Source organism: Macrobrachium nipponense, chromosome 3, assembly GCF_015104395.2.
Source record: "Macrobrachium nipponense isolate FS-2020 chromosome 3, ASM1510439v2, whole genome shotgun sequence".
In the NCBI taxonomy this organism is placed as follows: domain Eukaryota; kingdom Metazoa; phylum Arthropoda; class Malacostraca; order Decapoda; family Palaemonidae; genus Macrobrachium; species Macrobrachium nipponense.
The window spans coordinates 116,942,639-116,960,144 of NC_087202.1; the positions used below are offsets into that span (position 1 = coordinate 116,942,639).

Genomic DNA, 17,506 nt, shown 5'->3' on the forward strand with positions numbered 1-17,506 from the left:
TTTTAATAAGTAACTCTTTGAAACATGGCCCTTTTAAGTAACTTTGTCCAGTAGTGCTGTATGAATTCACGAGTGACCATGGCAAGTGTTTTGCAAAGAGTGTTTTCCCTGTTTTCAAGGAAGCTTTTGGCTGTGGTTTGAGGATTATGGAATTTCTAAGAGGCTGCTGGAATCAGACATGTTTCCTTTGCTTACATTTATTATAACAATAGTGGTATTACATTACACGACAGATCTATAATTGTAATTCAGAGACAGATTGCTCATAAACATAGACAATAGACACTTAAGACCTAAGTATTACAGTATCAAGCTGTATGCAGCTTTGAGAAAGGCAAAGTGCATAGTTCTTCAAATTAAATCCATTTTATTGGGAAGAAAATTAAAATAACTCCAATTTATGCAAATAAAATAAACATAAATGATGAAATTTAATGAACTCTAATAAAAATAAATTAAATCAAATATAAAAAATTCGAAATTATCAAAATCAAATTAACTTCTAGTTCGGAAAATTAAATACATTCCATTTTACGGGGAAAAAATCAAATTATGAAAATTAAATCAGCCCCAATATTTCGCTACACAATTTAGTATGTTACCTCCAGGTTATAAAAACAAAATTAACTCCAAATTATGAAAGTCAAATTGGCACATATTATGAGATTCAACTCCAAATTATAAAAATTCAATGAACTCCAAATTACAAAAATGAAATCAATCCAGTTAACTTAAGCTGATGGATATTGAGGGTTAATTGCAGATCTACCACAGAAGAGGTGCAAACTAGATTAGATGTTTATGTAAGTATGCAAGTTGCTAGAATATTGTTAACTTTGGTTAAATACTATAGTTGTGCACTTTTCTACATCTTCAAATAATCTCTGACGTTAAAATGTACACATACACATATAAATGTTAATACATATTAGTACAGTATACGTATAAGAATATGATCATGCAAGTGTATTAAAGCAACCAATCCTGTTCACTGCACGTTTGCTTTATAGCTGTAATGCCCAACAAAAATGAATATATGAATATATGAATATATGAATACATATGCCCACATACCAACGCTGCGCTCAATTGGGGGAGATGAAATAACCGATTACAAAAAATACTAATTCCGCTCCAAGAAAATATCTCATCATGCGCATCTTTTAATCTTTATTACGATACGTTGTTTTTCTCACATGCAAGTTTCCAAAATCAATTGATGCTTTTCTATAAATTTACACTGCACGGAAAAATTAAAGCAAATTCGTTATCTTATGTTTGACCGTCATTGAAAAATGTAATAGATAATCATTACACTAGTAACTGGCTGGGTACATTCTAGTTAACAGAATGTAAACATGGTGCACCGTATTTCAATTGCTTTTGTTTGAAGTGAATATTAATTTTGAAGATTGGGTAATATACCTTCCGCTGGCATTGCACAGCCAATATATTTTGACCATATAAGTTCCATGAAATTTCATTCGATAAACATTCCGCGCTCAAGATTTTAACTAAGTAATGAATGCGTCAAGTTGAAAGTAAATCTGCAGTATGATATCAGATAAAAACGAAGTGAAGAGTTGATCGAAACTGAAAGGTCACGATATACCATACCTGCCTAAGAAACTCACTTCTGGGTGTCGTAAAATACGCCACATGCTTCTTGCATAGAAGAACTTGAATTTCTTTTTTTTCTTTGCTTTTTGCCAAAATAATGATCGGTTATGTCAGTTAGCCCCACATTGAACGACAATAATTTTACATGGTCAGCAAGACCTCGAAGGACCCCGAGGCTGCGTGGCCAAAGAGCCACACGTACTCGTCATCCGTGACGGGCATGCAGACGAAGATGGAGACCAAGTCGTAGTCTCCGACGGGTACGTCCAGACAAACGTCTATGTCAATATCGGCGTCCAGGTACATCCTGAAGAGTCTCAGAAGCCTACGGGCCAGAGCGTAAGACCGCTCCAAAAAGTAGGAGCGCGGAGCCAAGAAGCGCGGGAACGAGCGCTTCTTGAAAGGCCTCTTCTTAAAAAAACGTTTTTTGAATTGCTTCTTGACAGATGCCGCTGGCCTGAACATTTTGGAGGAGGGTCTTTATCTGGACTTCTCTCTTGGGGAGTTACTCAAATTACCTGAAAGTGGAAGATTTCGTTTTATGTTCTCACGTCATATGGAATTAATTCCGGACAGGTTTTTTTTGCTATTTTGCGAGTGCTTGTTATCAATCGAAAACCCCATTCCTGTTCAGATCCCAAAGCGGAAAAATAAGGAATTCGTTTAATGTCTCTAAGTACTCTGTATATTCAGCACAATGCCTAGGGATAATCTAAGCAAACTAGGTCTTTATAAATTATATGATTGTGTAAACCAATGATATACCTTCCCATCACCAAAATCTTAACAGCACATGAGTTACTGAAGACCAAAATTATTTTTGTGTCTTACATAATCTAAAAGTCACTCCTGAAATTCGAAGCTTCGTCAAGTGTAAATGTGGCTGAAGTTAATGAGAAATGAAAGACGACGGGCAAATTTTACAAACGAAAATAAAACTTACCTCCAGAAAAATCCGGTGACGAAAATATGGCAACGCGTTCTGACTATAAATCTTATTTTCGATGCTTACACCTGTAGGATCCTGAAACGTGAAAGAGAATTGTTAACAACGTCAAATTTCACTGAAAAAAAATGTCAAATAAATTATGGGTTAAGTATACTTCTGAGTTGAAGGCTCCGAAATCTGTGTTACGCTTATGAAAGTTTGAAGAGTCTAAAAAAAACATCCTTTGTAAATTTTATGTATAAATTCCTTTGTTACCAATATTCAATGGGCGAGTTACTTACGTTAATTAATTCATGCGAAAATGATTGATTTCTACCTAACAAGTGTCATTTCCAGAAAGGAATAATATTTCCCTGTCCCCTACTCTTTTGACTTTCTCTGATAATTACCGAATTGAAAACTGTCCAAATATCCAATATTGTGTTTAATTTTCAATGCCGCACTATTCAGTTTTAAATCCTCAAACTATACGATCTGGTTATTTAAGAATATTAAACTTCCGATTTTCAAATTAGGATATGTTATTAGGATAGGTACCAAAATGCTGTTAAACCTTAGAATTTCAAAATATTAGTGTTAAAACTTCGATTCTCGCGAGGAATAATAACTGCAAATCAAGTATTAAGTCGTGGCGTTCCAAACTTTGTAATATAATACTAATAGCAATAAACTGTTTCACTTTGAACCGGTAGTTATTGGTTTCACGGGACAAAACGATTACTATTATTTCACTAATGAAACAAGATGTTTCCCCAATTGAATCACAATTAGCTCTTTCGAATCGTGAAGATGGAGGGTCCAGGAGAGAGAGAGAGAGAGAGAGAGAGAGAGAGAGAGAGAGAGAGAGAGAGAGAGATACTCAGTCTAATTCACTTTCTTCACCGAATCCCCACTCAGTCACAAAGTTGCAGCTTGCTGTCAGGAAGTAGAAAAAGCCGATATTGTGACATTAAAGCACTAGATAGGTAGACACAAAGATAATCAATATAGAAAGAACTAAGCTAAGGTGGAAAATGACTACTTTTTCCATAAATCTAGAAACTAAAACCTGAGATGAGAAACTGCTCGGCTGTATTCACCGATGGATGTCGGCTAATGACAATCGAAGTTCCCGTCAAGTGTCTCCAGGCCTCCTTTTATACCGAATTTCTTGTTTAGAATTGGCATTAACTGGCAACCTCATCCCAAGCATGATTCTCTCTTGCCTGCTTTGATAACCCGTCATAATGGCCCATTCCGGATGGTAACACGATTATAAATCGTTCCTTATCTTGTTCCGTAGATAATTCATGACAAATTTGGCGATGTACATTCGGAACAGGGTAATGCCGTGACTAATCTTGTTACTAAGCTCCGTTTATCGAACAGAGTCGGAGTCGATTGTATCTTTCATTCGAAATGTGAAGCAAATCTCGAAGTACGTATTACTGGCATTGGGCTACTCTCCTCCTTCGTCAGTTCTACGCATTCCAGTGATATTGCAAAATGTACTATGTTTGCATTTACTGTAAAATAGTAATATTATTCTCAAGATTTATCCATTTATTGCTTTACTCATTAATGCCCGGGTAAGGCCTGGTTTACCTTCTAATTACCTTTCAGTTTCTCGAAGTATGTTTTATTATAGTTAACTGATAGGCTTTGCTACTTTGACTCATTTTTGTTAAAGAATTATTGCCATTTTCCCCTCAAGAGCCCCGCAATTTTCATGGATATTTCATGGATATCCTGCAGGATTTGTCACCTTCTTGTGTCTATCACGGGGTCCTAGAAAAGGCCTAAACTTAATTTTGTATTTATTTATTTATTGACAACATCACTCCATAAAAAGTTCAATTGATACATTTTTTGTCTACGGACATATAAGACAAATTTATTGTTTGTTAAATAAAAAAAAATATAACCGTGACAATGCAAAATTTCTAACTAAAACTAAACAAAAGGCATTGACATAAATTACTAATATGATAAAGTTATTGGCCATCATAATGTGAAGACGAATGCATAATATCAATACATGGAACAATGGCAGTTATGCAAGTGGAAAGTCGGTTTCAATTTCTAATAAAAAATAAGACAACATTTCTTACTTCATAATATAATAACAATAATAAAACTCATAAAGACACCCTGTAAACTTACCTGGGACGTTAAACTGTGGTGCGTCTTGACGGTCGAAGGCAAAACCGTGTGTAACATTGACTCAGGAGCGGATTGCAATAACACTTTCTCTTGGTCTTCGAGGTTTGCTCTCAGAGTTTCTCTCAGAGTTTCTCTCAGAGTTTCTCTCAGAGTGGCATTACTTCCTAAGAACTGAAAGATCTGGCCTACCACTGCTCAACCTTATATATACAGTATATGTAACTCACAGTAACTAGCATGATAATAGTAAACAATATAAAAGTAAACATTGATATAAAAGTAAACAATGACAAAGATAAGCAAAGGAATATTTTGTTCATTGCAAAGTACATTGGAGATTAACTACAGATAGTGACTAACACCTCCTAGATACAAAACACGAGATAAAATACTAAAACAAAATACTAAACAAAATGTTTAATGCAATAACAGTCATGATATGCGACGCTTGAAGGGGTTGGGGTGTTTCGCTCTTGTTTTACAACAACATCGAAAAATTCTAACAAAGAGGACAAAAATGTTTTATAAGAGCATAAACCTCTATTTCAAGGTCAGAGTGAATTTGTGCGCTGCGAAAATTGGCGGTCTTTAGAGAATAATCTACAAATCTGAAGCAAAACATCTCATGGAAACTACAGTTCTATATACAAAATCTGATATCCTGAATCCACAAATTCACTCCGTACTGAAATGATGCCAGATTATAAAAATGAGATTAACGTCTAAGACGCCACTTTCTAGATTAAATGTCAGCTCTATAAATTACGATATTAAATATGAATAGAATCACAAACAAAAATTTTTAACTTGTCAAAAGTCATAATTATCAAAATTACCATAGGGTTTTAAATTTCCAAATCATAATTTATTGAAATTTTAAAAATCAGAAAATGGATTAAATTTACAAAATCAAAATCTACAAGTTCACGATCAAAATTTTCTAGAATTACAGTTCAAAATTTTATAGAATTACATCATCTAAATTTATACAAATTGCATAAATTATCAAATTTCAGTCAAAATTTATAAGAATTTAAAGATCAAAATTTACCGAAAGTACAAAATCCAATATGATATCCCTTCTCCGCCCTCTTCTCACGAAAGAAATAAGCATGAGATTTTTTGTTTGTTTTCATCTCCTCCATGTGGTGTTCTCTCTCTGTCTCTCTCTCATGGAATTCCGAAAGGACACATTAGTCGTCTTCTAAATTCCTTTCAAGTTTTACCTTGGACTTGAAAAATTAATGAAGAAAGCTTTACTCTCTTCCTCTTTCAAGACAATATGTCGCAAATTTCAAATATCTCCGGTTAGATTCGCTGAAGCCAGTTATATAATTTTCAAGATAGCTTCAGTCCCAGAAACACTACAGCGACCTTCTTTCATGAAAACTTTGCGTATGGAAATTTCATGGAGAGAGAACGATCAGTAACCGCGGTGCACATATTGTAGAGATCAACAGTTCTTTTGGAGATACTCATGATAGTCTTAAGTAGCGAACCTTTCTTCATTGACAGAGGCTAGGCGAATGTTTGCAGACAAAATTCCTATATTTATGAGACTCAGAACATGAGATCATCAGATGAGTGATGAAGTTCAACCTTAGAGTTAGTTGGTCAACGCCAGTCTTAAAATGTTGGAAAATAGTGCAGATCAATACGCACATCTAACGAGATACGTAATTAGGTAAATTGAAAAGATAGGTACAGCGAGATTCCAAATTTATCCTAATTCTTTAGTTTTGTGGAAATGGAAATGAAATAGAAACTAGAAAGAACTTTGAAAGTATTTCTGGCGCTGATCAACAGTTGTTAGACTACTCTACTCGAGGGCGTTAGTAACTTACTCTAAGACTCATAGCTGGATAGCGGTCAGTGTAACCCATTTCCAGATGCATTCTCCCAGAACTTCATCTGTATGTCAATCGACTTTGACCAATCATGCGACAAAACTTACTTCAGTATCAGGGGTTAATTTACCTTGTCCGTGTGCGATGCAAATCGCTTCTCTTGAGGGTGGGATCTGTACGCATCACTGAAAGGTTACAATGACTATTAACGTCTACTTACTCTCGAATTCTCTTCACCGGATCTTTGTCACAGGCGCGCTTGGTAATACGGCTCTCCTTCAACACTAACAGTCTATGTACAATGTGGCTTCCTGCCCTTGGACTGAGATTGGCATAGCTTCCCCTAGATTTTCAGACGCACACGTACAAAACGTCGTAATTGCTTGTCTTGCACGCATCCAGTCTAGAAAAACTAAGGAAGCGACGTGTTTGTTCTTCAGTCAGGTGTGAAACCGTCAAGAGCAGGGAAGTCTTCTAGGTCGCCACACACTAATCCTAAAACTAGATGACACTCCTAAAGCCCGCATGGAATACAGATTCCAGACAATACACAAAAATGGAAAGAATTTTTCAGAATGCCCCAATTGCAAAGGGTTTCCCAAGTCCTGTTCTGTATTAATGGTGGGTCTACGTAGATTCATGGATATCACTTCTCGTTACCTTGTTTTATTACTCGTTTTCCCCGTCATTCAATCCCTACCCCCAATCCCTCACCCCACCCACAATCCCCCTGTACAAAATACATTGGAAAAATGCGTACTATATAATTATTCATGCTTGGTGGAAAAGAGATAAAACGATCTGCTGTCGTGATCCACCAAGTTAGAAAATTTATATATGTATGTACGCATATAGCCCCACAATGTCTCACACTGGATAGTCATATTAGTAAGAACCATCCCTGGAGAAATCATCCCCATAACTAATTATCACAGCCTACAAAATTGCATGAACTTCAGTGGTCCCCCGAAAAATATCACCGGTTAAGAAGTCTTACATCACACCTACAAAGACAAATAGATTTTATTTTATTTTTTTACTGATTTATACAACTGTTTTAGCGGGACATTTCAGACTGGTTATCTCAGGCACATTTTGCAAAGAAAATATGAGGATTATTTGAGCACTCACGTTCCTTCATAAGTTCACAAAGCTTTCCAAATGATTTGTCTAGACTGAAAAGACCTGGTTTGCCGAAACTTGAATGGACTCGATTGAGTAGTTTTGGTGAATGAAAAGACCTGGTTTGCGCAGTTGAGTAGGTGGTGAATGAAAAAGACCTTGGTGCATTTGCAAGACTTGAATTTTGGTACTCGATTGAGTAGTTTTGGTGAATGAAAAGACCTGGTTTGCAGAAACTTGAATGAACTCCATTCATTTGATAATCAGACCTGGTTTATCCGAAGCGTTTTGTTGTCTCTAGGAAATCTGCAGAAGTGAAACGAATGGTCTCCAGCCAAGCTTCTTCCTACGAGATGATGATGAATGCCTTCGAAGGTACCATGAAAGTTAGGAGTGACTCATTGAAATCTGAAAAAAAACACTTTCAATGCTCCCTTCGAGTTGATTCAGGCCAGGTTCTCTGAGGTGGTCTATGATTCGTGGAGAATAAAAAATGGAATGAACTCGTTCCAGGGAACCTGAAACTTGATCATCTGGTTTCAAGAAGTTTGAGCTGCTTCCTGGAAGCTTCTTCAAAGCAAACGCTGATTGGGGTGGGGGTGGGGGGGGGGGGTGAGGAGCGGCGGGCAGTGACTCGCATGATATCAGAATTGAAAGTTACACAACTGGTATCAAGAAACACTACCTTGCTTTCAAGTTTTGGCAGACCAGAAATCTTCTGTTACGGACCTATTGCTGATGGAAGTGGTCAATGATCCGGAAGAAAAGGAAAATGAATGGAACGTCCACACCTGTGGGTCCAAAAGTACTTTAAATGCTTCCTCGAAGCCTCTTCAGACCAGATGTAGATGAGAAGGATCAGTGACTTATGAAGAATAAACCGACGCAACTGGTTTCAAGAAACCTGAAATCTTTCCCCAAGTTTCTTGATACCTGTTGTTGATGGCATTAACTGTATAGAGTACACATATTGAAAAACACAATAATAAAATGACAAAAAAAAAAAACAACGGATGTGAAGGTGATCAATGATTTAAGATGGAAGTGGAACCAACATCTAATTTCAAGAAACTTGATTACCCCAAATTCAAGCTTCTTCAGACCAGATGTTAATTAATGAGGTCAGTGAGTGTTTTGAAAATGAGAACGGGCAAATACCTTAACCTGAAGAAGCTTTGAACTTCGTTGAAGTTATTTCAAACCGTGAGCGAGATAAGTTGTAAATACTGTAGTTTGTGAGAGATGAGAAGCAACTGAAATTACTCAGACAAGAACTATAACAGTGTGTTCAGAGACCTTTTCAAAATTCATGATAATAAAACACATTAATAGTACCTAGGAATTGCTAAATGGAATTCAGCATCAGGTTTTGGAAAAACTGGCTTTATGAATCATGGAAAATTAACTTTGGTGATCAATTTTCACATCAAATTAGAAAACAACAAAACTTTAATGTTGATGAAATTCACTCTAGTTTTAATGTTTATTGATTAGTTTCTCTTTTAAATCGACCTGAAAAAAATTCATAGTAAAACGGGGTTATTGATAAACTTGGTATGGTTCTTCGTAGGAAAATTTTGAAAAATGATACACATGTCCTAATTTAAGTGCGAAAAGTGGAATAGGACTAAGTTCAAGAAGTTGGACAGGCACGTGAAAGGATACCAAAGAGAAATTATAAAAAGGAAAAGGCAGAAAGCAATGCAGCTAGGACTGAAGGAACGCTGCAAAAGTGCTGCTTACACTGCCGCAAAAGGCTAGCAAGCAGTAACCCCCGTCTAGGGAATCCATCCAATATCTATGAAATGATGAGAATGAGTTCAAGAGGATGTGAATGGAATACTATCAAAGAAACCTCCATGAATGCAAAAGACAACTGATTTTATGTAAATGACAATCGCAGGCGATTTAAAGACTTGTGACCTGGGGAAAAAATAGCTGGGTTGAAAAGAAAAATCTTATAGTTCTTCTGTATAATCTTCAAACTACAGACAGTGGCGTAAGTTGACACCAGTTCTGAAGCGAATGAAAAAAAAGCATTCATTAGTGGTTGAAGGAAACCTTCATCTGTATAATTCAAGCTTTTTCAAACCAGCTGTCAATGGAAATGGGGTTCTGTGTCGTGAAGATTCCTGACGAAAATGACATTGGATGATTCAAAGCTCAAGTCAAAACATTTTCCATCCCATAAGAATAAGAAATCAAAGCTCCTTCAAGAAAAAGTCTGAATCATCTCCATTCAGAATTTTTCAGATCAAACTCCTGTTGGAATAAGAAGTTACTCATGAAAAATGTGCCCTGAAACCAAGTCTCGTGTTTTGTCTTTTTATAGATGGACGCTAACAATTAAACAGCAGGCACAAACATATGCTTTTATGTCATTTCCGTATTTATTCACTTACATTATAAAAAAGCGAGGCCACATATCTCTAATGATTAGCAGAAGCATAAGCAGGCATTTTGGTGTAAACTCATTACTAATAGTATTATCAAAATTACTGAATTGTTCTTGTTCATTTCATTCACCAACTTTTTGAGCAATTTGGTTTAGGCTGCCACCATTCAGTATTTCATTGTAGGATTACATGCTGGCGTTTTACTTGACATTCAACATCTAACATGAGCATCTGGATCCAGAATAATATTAACATTTTTACCTCTTAAACACACTTTGATACGGAATAGATATTCATCCTTCATTTACCTGTCAGTTGGTAACTTTAATGGAGGATCATTATCATTCGTTATCATTCACCACTGAGCAGTCTGCTTGTCATTTTGGTGACTAACAGTTCTTGGAGATTATTGGTACAGGATTATTAATATTTCAGCATTCATCTACAAGCTCCTTGAACACAATGAGATGGGGATATTAACATCCGTCATTCATTTAATATTTTGTTTTCTGTAGTGATATGAGATTATCAACATTCATTACTCATTTACCAGTTCCTTGAACGCATTGTCAGAGAATTAATAACATTCACTATTCATCTACGAGTTCTTGAACATACTGAAAAGGTTTACACACATTCATCATTTCATCGAGCAATATGCAGACAGGATTATCAACATTTACCATTCACTTACCGGCTGCTTAAACATTATTAACATTCATCAAGCAATACAGATACGGATTGTTAACATTCACCATTCATTTACCAGGTCCTTTAATATAATTAACACTGATCGCAGTTCATTGAGCAATATGTTTAAAGGATTGTTGACATCTAACAATTATTTATAGCTTCCTAAATCTTCATTAACATTCACCATTCATTCATCAGTAATTTATTTGCCAGTTCCTTAAACATTATCATGTCCGTTAATGATCAGTTCATTGAGTAATATGGATACAGGATTATTAACGAACATTATTAACATTCATCATTCATTTTCCAGTTCCTCAGACAATAGTAGCATTCATCTTTAATTTATCAAGTTAATGAGCATTGTGGATGCTGGATTATTAACATTCACCCTTCATTTACCAGTGCTACACACGTTATTAACATTCACCAATCATTTATTTATGAGTTAATTGAGCAATATTGATGAAGAATTATTAACACTCGCTGTTCAATTAAGAGTTCCATTAACATTATTAACATTCACCAAACATTTGCCAGTTCCTTGAATATTATTAACATTCACATTCATTTATCACAACCGTGCAATATGGACGCAGGAATATTAACACTCACCATTCATTTACGAGTTCCATAAACATTATTAACATTTACCAATCATTTGCCAGTTCCTTAAACATTTTCAATATTAACCAATCACTAGACAGTTCTTAAATGTTAACATTCATCATTTATTAATCAGGTACTTAAACATCATTAACATTCACCTTTAATTTATCAGGTCATTGAGCAATATGAATACAGGATTATTAACATTCCCCTTAGTTCCATAAACATTATTAACATTCACCTCTCATTTATCAGTTAATTGAGCAATATCAATGAAGGATTAGTAACACTCACCATTCAATTACGAGTTTCATAAACATTATTAACATTCACCAAACATTTGTCAGTTCCTTGAATATTATTAACGTTCACTTTCATTCTTCAGTTAACCGAGCAATATGGACGCAGGATAATTAACACTCACCATTCATTTACGAGTTCCATAAACATTATTAACATTCACCAATCATTTGCCAGTACCTTAAATATAATTAACATTCCCCAATCACTAAGCAGTTCTTAAATATTAACATTCATCATTTATTAATCAGGTACTTAAACATGATTAACATTCACCTTTAATTTATCAGGTCATTGAGCAATATGGATGCTAGATTATTAACATTCCCCATTCAATTACCAAAGCCTTTTACACTATGAACTATCATCATTCACTTGTGAGTTTATTGAACAATTTGAACAGGATTATTAACATTCGTCATTCATATATCAGTTCATTGAGCAATATGGATACAGGATTATTAACATTCATCATTCATATATAAGTTCTTTAAGCATAATGATAAAGGACAAACATTCACCATTCATTGGCATTTCACTCAACTTCGCAATAAAGGATTATCACAATAATTTCATTCATAATTTCATTGAGAATTCTAGTGAAGTCTAACTGAAATGTGTATGTCTCTGATGGTTCCTCTGCAAAGGAAACTGGAGCTGTCCAATGGCATTTCGGCGTTCCCATACGGATTCCTAATACTGTCCTTAGGCGCTACATTACAGGTCTCTGACAATTTAAGGTTCCACATTACCTTTATTTAGGTTCCTTGTTACTTTTACTTTAGTTTCCATATTACCTTTATTTAGGTTCCTCGTTACCTTTACTTTAGGTTCTACATTACCTTATGTCCCTTTTGATTGTTTCCAACCAGATTTTCAAGGATGCATCTCTACCCCTCGTTCTTTTCTTGAAACTCTACGGCTTATGAAATCGTCAGCACATTGGATCTTCTTCCTCAGAAGCGAAAACTGCCTTTTCGAACTTTCTTTGACGTTAAGTTTTCGTATACATGCAAAGAATACACGTCACTCGGGAGATCGGATTCGGAATTACTCGCTTCCTAACCTAAAGTTGTCACTGGTATCAAAATCACAGGCGTTGCTCAGACGTTTGCCGACTGCCAATCGAGGTAAAGAATGTTCGTTGTTGTTGCTTCAGTTCTCCAGTAAATTACTGGCTTTTCCAATTGCGTTCTTGTGTTCTTCGTTCGGTGGCCTGTTTCAAAGCAATGAAAGCAGAGAAGTATCATATTATGGGAACTTCGATTTTGCCGATGGAATTGGCGGTCATTAGCCGACTACTTCAGGAGCTTTCAACAGCAAATTGATTCAGACCACGGCCTCTGTTTCTTGTAAACAAAGGCAAGTTACAGAGCATCATGAGCAATATTATCAGTTCTTGGGCACTATGAGTCTTATTTTTCAGCAGTTTTCAATAACAGTCATTGTAAAACCGCCAATCTCCTCTCACCAGCAGTTAGCCCCCCAAAAGCTTGTAATTATCGCACACAGCCTTCACTGCTAGTCCCGAAAATTAGACCTTGGAGTTGGTTTTTTTGAATTGCTGGGGTATCTTCAATAGCACTTGTTTCATTCAACAGTCTTTGTCAAAACTAGTTGCACCAAAACCAATCATATTCGCACGGCAACCACTAAATTTTACTCATGTCTCACAATTGGTCGGCAACCCGTTTTACTTTTTTTTCCTCTCTCCACCTCCCTTTACATTTTTTGGGGCATGCCACTGATGCCACGTAATTTACCGAAGGCTGTAAGCGCTGCAGTAGTTTCAACAACGTCACGAAACGTCCTGAAACAATACTATGTCAAGACACCAATGACATTCCAAAATACAGTTCCTCTCGTCAGTGGATGTCAGTTCGGCAAACGCACTGTTTTGAACTTTTCAACACGACGCTTGCGTTCAAATCGTTCGTGGTATTCACTTGTTCTTGGTGTTCTCTTTCCTCATGGGAATCCAATACTTTATCTGAACCTTGGTGGGATGTCGCATTTCATCGCTTCAACGAAGACAATTTTCCCCTCGGTACCTTTTTCACCGCGGCTAAAGAAAGAAGAGGTTAAAATGACAGGATTTCTTACGACACAGCATTGAAGGTATTTGAAACTTATGAGGATTATTGCTTCCAACACAGCCATAGCACAGCCATGTAAATATTTGTACCGCATTAGCATGATTTACTTTACTACAGCAATAGCGAAAATATTTGTACCGTATTAAGATGGTTTCTTTTAGCAAAGCAATAAAAATATTTGTACCCCATTAATGTCTCTGAATTAATATGGCACTAAAAATATCTAATCCTAAGTCTTCAAAGATCCCTTTAATATATAAGTAATTAGAATATCTGATCCTATGGAAATATTTTAAACTTGTTAAGATTAACTTTTACATTGCAGCAACCGGCTTATTTTCATGATTTTTAGAATATTTACCAACAGATGGCTGAAACAAATTTAGTTTTTTTTTTTAATATTAATCACACAAACCGTTTTGAAGCAAACTAAAATTAGGACTTTAGGCTTTCGGTCAGGGATCTCAAGACTAACTTCAGGAGGACTTCGCTGTGTATTTCATTTCATTTCATTTCATTTCACAGATTCCACAATGTCTTCGCTTAATTTCAAGGTTCTTCAAAGGTACATCAAATCCCAATACGGTTGCTGGGCTCCAGAGGGGTCCTCGATGGCGAAGTTTTTCAAAATTTTACTATTTTTTTTTTAACCCCTTCGTGAGATCAGACAGTCGCTGCTGTTAGGGAGACATGCTGCACAGACAGCACGACAGTCATTCACGAACGCTGGGCCGTAGCATTGCAGGGAAAATACATCCATCACTTATACGTGACTGTTCTGTCCTAACTATCTGTACTGTAGTTAGGACATTACAATGAATACATTCCGTGATGGACATAAGACTTAAGAAAAATAATGACTAGTCTGCCACTTAATTTTGGTGAAGCATTATTTGACATAAATAACCGGCATAATAACCCAGGTGTACTTACTAATGAATCAACTATTTCACTTGACTTTATACAGGACAAATACTAATAGCCACGCACACACACACATACACATACACAAGTATACGTACACAAATACTTGCAATATTCGTCTATCTACAGCTTACTGGTAACTTGTTTGTCATGTGTGAGTAACTATAATCATCTGATGAGAAACTCGACTGGGCTAAAAACATCTTTAAGTTCATATGATGCAGTGTGTTTACGAAATGGTGAAAATATTCGTCACCCATGAATGATGGTCTGTAGCTGCCGTTGAGAGTAACCCAGTGTTTAACACACGACTTGAATCTGATAGTCACACCCATTTCTATGTGTTTGGCAGAAAACAGTTTCAGGATATAAAACTAATCAACTTTCATCCAGAACAACTTAGATAAAGGAATTGCGCTGCGGGTACAAAGATCCATTATTTGCACATGTAGATGGTACACAGGTTAAGTAAATGAACTTTATATGGTAATTAACTGACTAATCAAAATCTACCTAAGTAGCTTTACAGTCTGCATCAATCGAGCTAAGTTTGACTGTGGAACTCAATGCGTTACCAACTGCTACTGCATAGACGGGAACTTGAAAACATTAAAATTTGTTGTTTTGATTAAAGTGGTTGTTAATCTAAATAACAAATTATAATAGTAAGCCTTTAAAAAAGTACAGTAAAGCACCAGGACGAGAACACAGAATGACAACATCCACGCTAGGAACAGATAAGGCTAAATGCTAAAGGACTTCCACAAGACAAGGTACAATTTGCACTTCCTGACCTAAGGGTACCACACAACCCTCAACGGGCGCTCCTTGACCTTAAAAGCTGATGGGAGCCCGATGCACATTTTTGGCATTTCCAGGAGTAGCAATGACCAGGTAGCAACAAAGGTGGCTGACCTGGGTCCAGTAGGACATTAAGGCAAAGAACATTTAGACAATGTATGATATCACGACAAGGTAGGACAATAAGGCAAGGTAGAGAATGAAGAGGAGACGATTCAATAAAGGCAAGAGAAAGAGGCAGAAAGGGAGAAAGAGCACTGCAAAGGAGTAGAAAGGACAGGAGAGTAAGTATACGTACTGTGAGAATCATTCCAGGGAAGAGGAAACGTACCAAAGAGTCTGGTTGAGTGACTGAGATATTCAGACGCTTTGAATGACAGAAGAAATTACAATAATAGAATAGAGAGAGTAATTCGCGATAAGTAAAAATAATAAAAAGAATACTTTGGGGATAAATATTACGGAGGTATAGTGCAGCATTAAAGGAACATCAACAAGTAGGGAAAATAAAAGTAAAAATGGGAAACGCGACAAGATAGAAAAGTTAAATTCAATGGAGTTTGGACTGCCATATTGTGAAAATGAACGCAGTCTTCACTATGTGTAAATCACATGACTTATCTTAGGTCCCGGTGAAATTTTTCAATTTCTAAATTTGAAAGTTTTATCAGTTTTAAAGTTTAAACATTTTATAAATAAATTTTTTTAAAGGGTTTGAAATTAAAATGAAAAATATCCAGATTAAAAACAGTGAACTATAAACCGATTTTGAAATTTATGAATATCGAGATTAAAAAAATGTAAACTTTAAAAAATACTCATGTAAGTCATTCTAAAGGTTAAGAAGTTTGAAGTGGGAGACCTTCTAAATTAAAGAGTGTAAAGTTTAAGAAGTCTGAAGTTCAAAAATTCTGGTTGATTGTAGTGTTTTATGAAAATTTGACTACGAAGCCCAGCACTGGGGCACTTTGGAGTCGTTGGACGGCAGGGATGGAAGACAGGAAGAGGGAACGGAGGTAAAGTAAAGGGCTAAAAAAATGTGGGTGCAGCTGGGGGGCGAAGGGAAGCTGCAAATATCCCTTAATGATGCCTAGTGCGCAGCAGAAGAAGTGCACTGTCAGCACTACCCCCCCACATGGTTCAACATTTTGAGGTTTAAAAATTTAGAAAATTTCATAGCAAAGTGATTCGTTGTAAAAAGAAAATTATAGCTCAAATTACTTAGTTACCTGTTTAGAAATAGAATGTGTCTTGAACCAAGTAAGATGATCTAAAAAGGGCACAAATTCTGATGTCATTTGATACCATTCACTTCTGGATGGTAATTACAAAACTATGAAGATGTTCAAATCAATTCCAGATCTTTTCTTGGTTGACTTCAATGTAATTCATGACTTATTCCATCTGCAAGATGGACCGAGACGGACTAAGACCCACCCACTTACCCACGGATAGATGGACATCCGTTGTCAGTCACCCAGTTATGGATATTCTACTTAGTTACTGAGGTGTTGTCTATAGATTGCTTTTCATCACCAAATCGTTTTGCAGCTTTTCAAAAGCTCATTTGTTTTCTCCAATGTCTGTTACGGGTCGCACAATTTCTGAAATACGACTCCTGATCAAGATACTGAATGGAGACTATTGAACAGGGTACAAGTACATAAGATACAGAGAGGACTATTGAACAAAACACTGAAAGGGAGTTATTGAGTAAGATACTGAATTTGCACTGTTCAACAAGATACTATAACAAAATCAGATTGTTACTGATCCATAGTCTGCTGGCTACTGAAAAGGCGCGCTGACGCATCAGCTGATTACTGGCCAATTTACTTAGCACATTCATTTGGTTATTGAACAATTTCCTGAATGCAATCTGTTGGTTACTGATCAGGATACTAAAACAGAATCAGTTACTGAATAAGTTATTATCGCACAATCAAATGGGTCATGAACAATTTACTTGATGCAATCAGCTGGTGATTGAACAAAATTCTATAGAAA

General features: G+C 36.1%; 1 protein-coding gene across 1 annotated transcript; it reads right to left on the minus strand.

The window, feature by feature from the left end:
• Positions 1-209: 209 nt before the first annotated feature.
• LOC135221992 (uncharacterized) lies at positions 210-8,260 on the minus strand. Its single transcript, XM_064260098.1, has 4 exons — positions 7,903-8,260; positions 4,712-7,799; positions 2,564-2,644; positions 210-2,138 (listed from the first exon to the last, which is right to left on the minus strand). The coding sequence occupies exon 4, from the start codon at positions 2,083-2,085 to the stop codon at positions 1,762-1,764; it is 324 nt and encodes a 107-aa protein (XP_064116168.1). The 5' UTR covers positions 2,086-2,138; positions 2,564-2,644; positions 4,712-7,799; positions 7,903-8,260; the 3' UTR covers positions 210-1,761.
• Between the last annotated feature and the right edge of the window lie 9,246 nt (positions 8,261-17,506).

Bases quoted from the DNA above. Each gene is read 5' to 3' on its own strand.
- LOC135221992 (XM_064260098.1), bottom strand. From the start codon at position 2,085: ATGTTCAGGCCAGCGGCATCTGTCAAGAAGCAATTCAAAAAACGTTTT.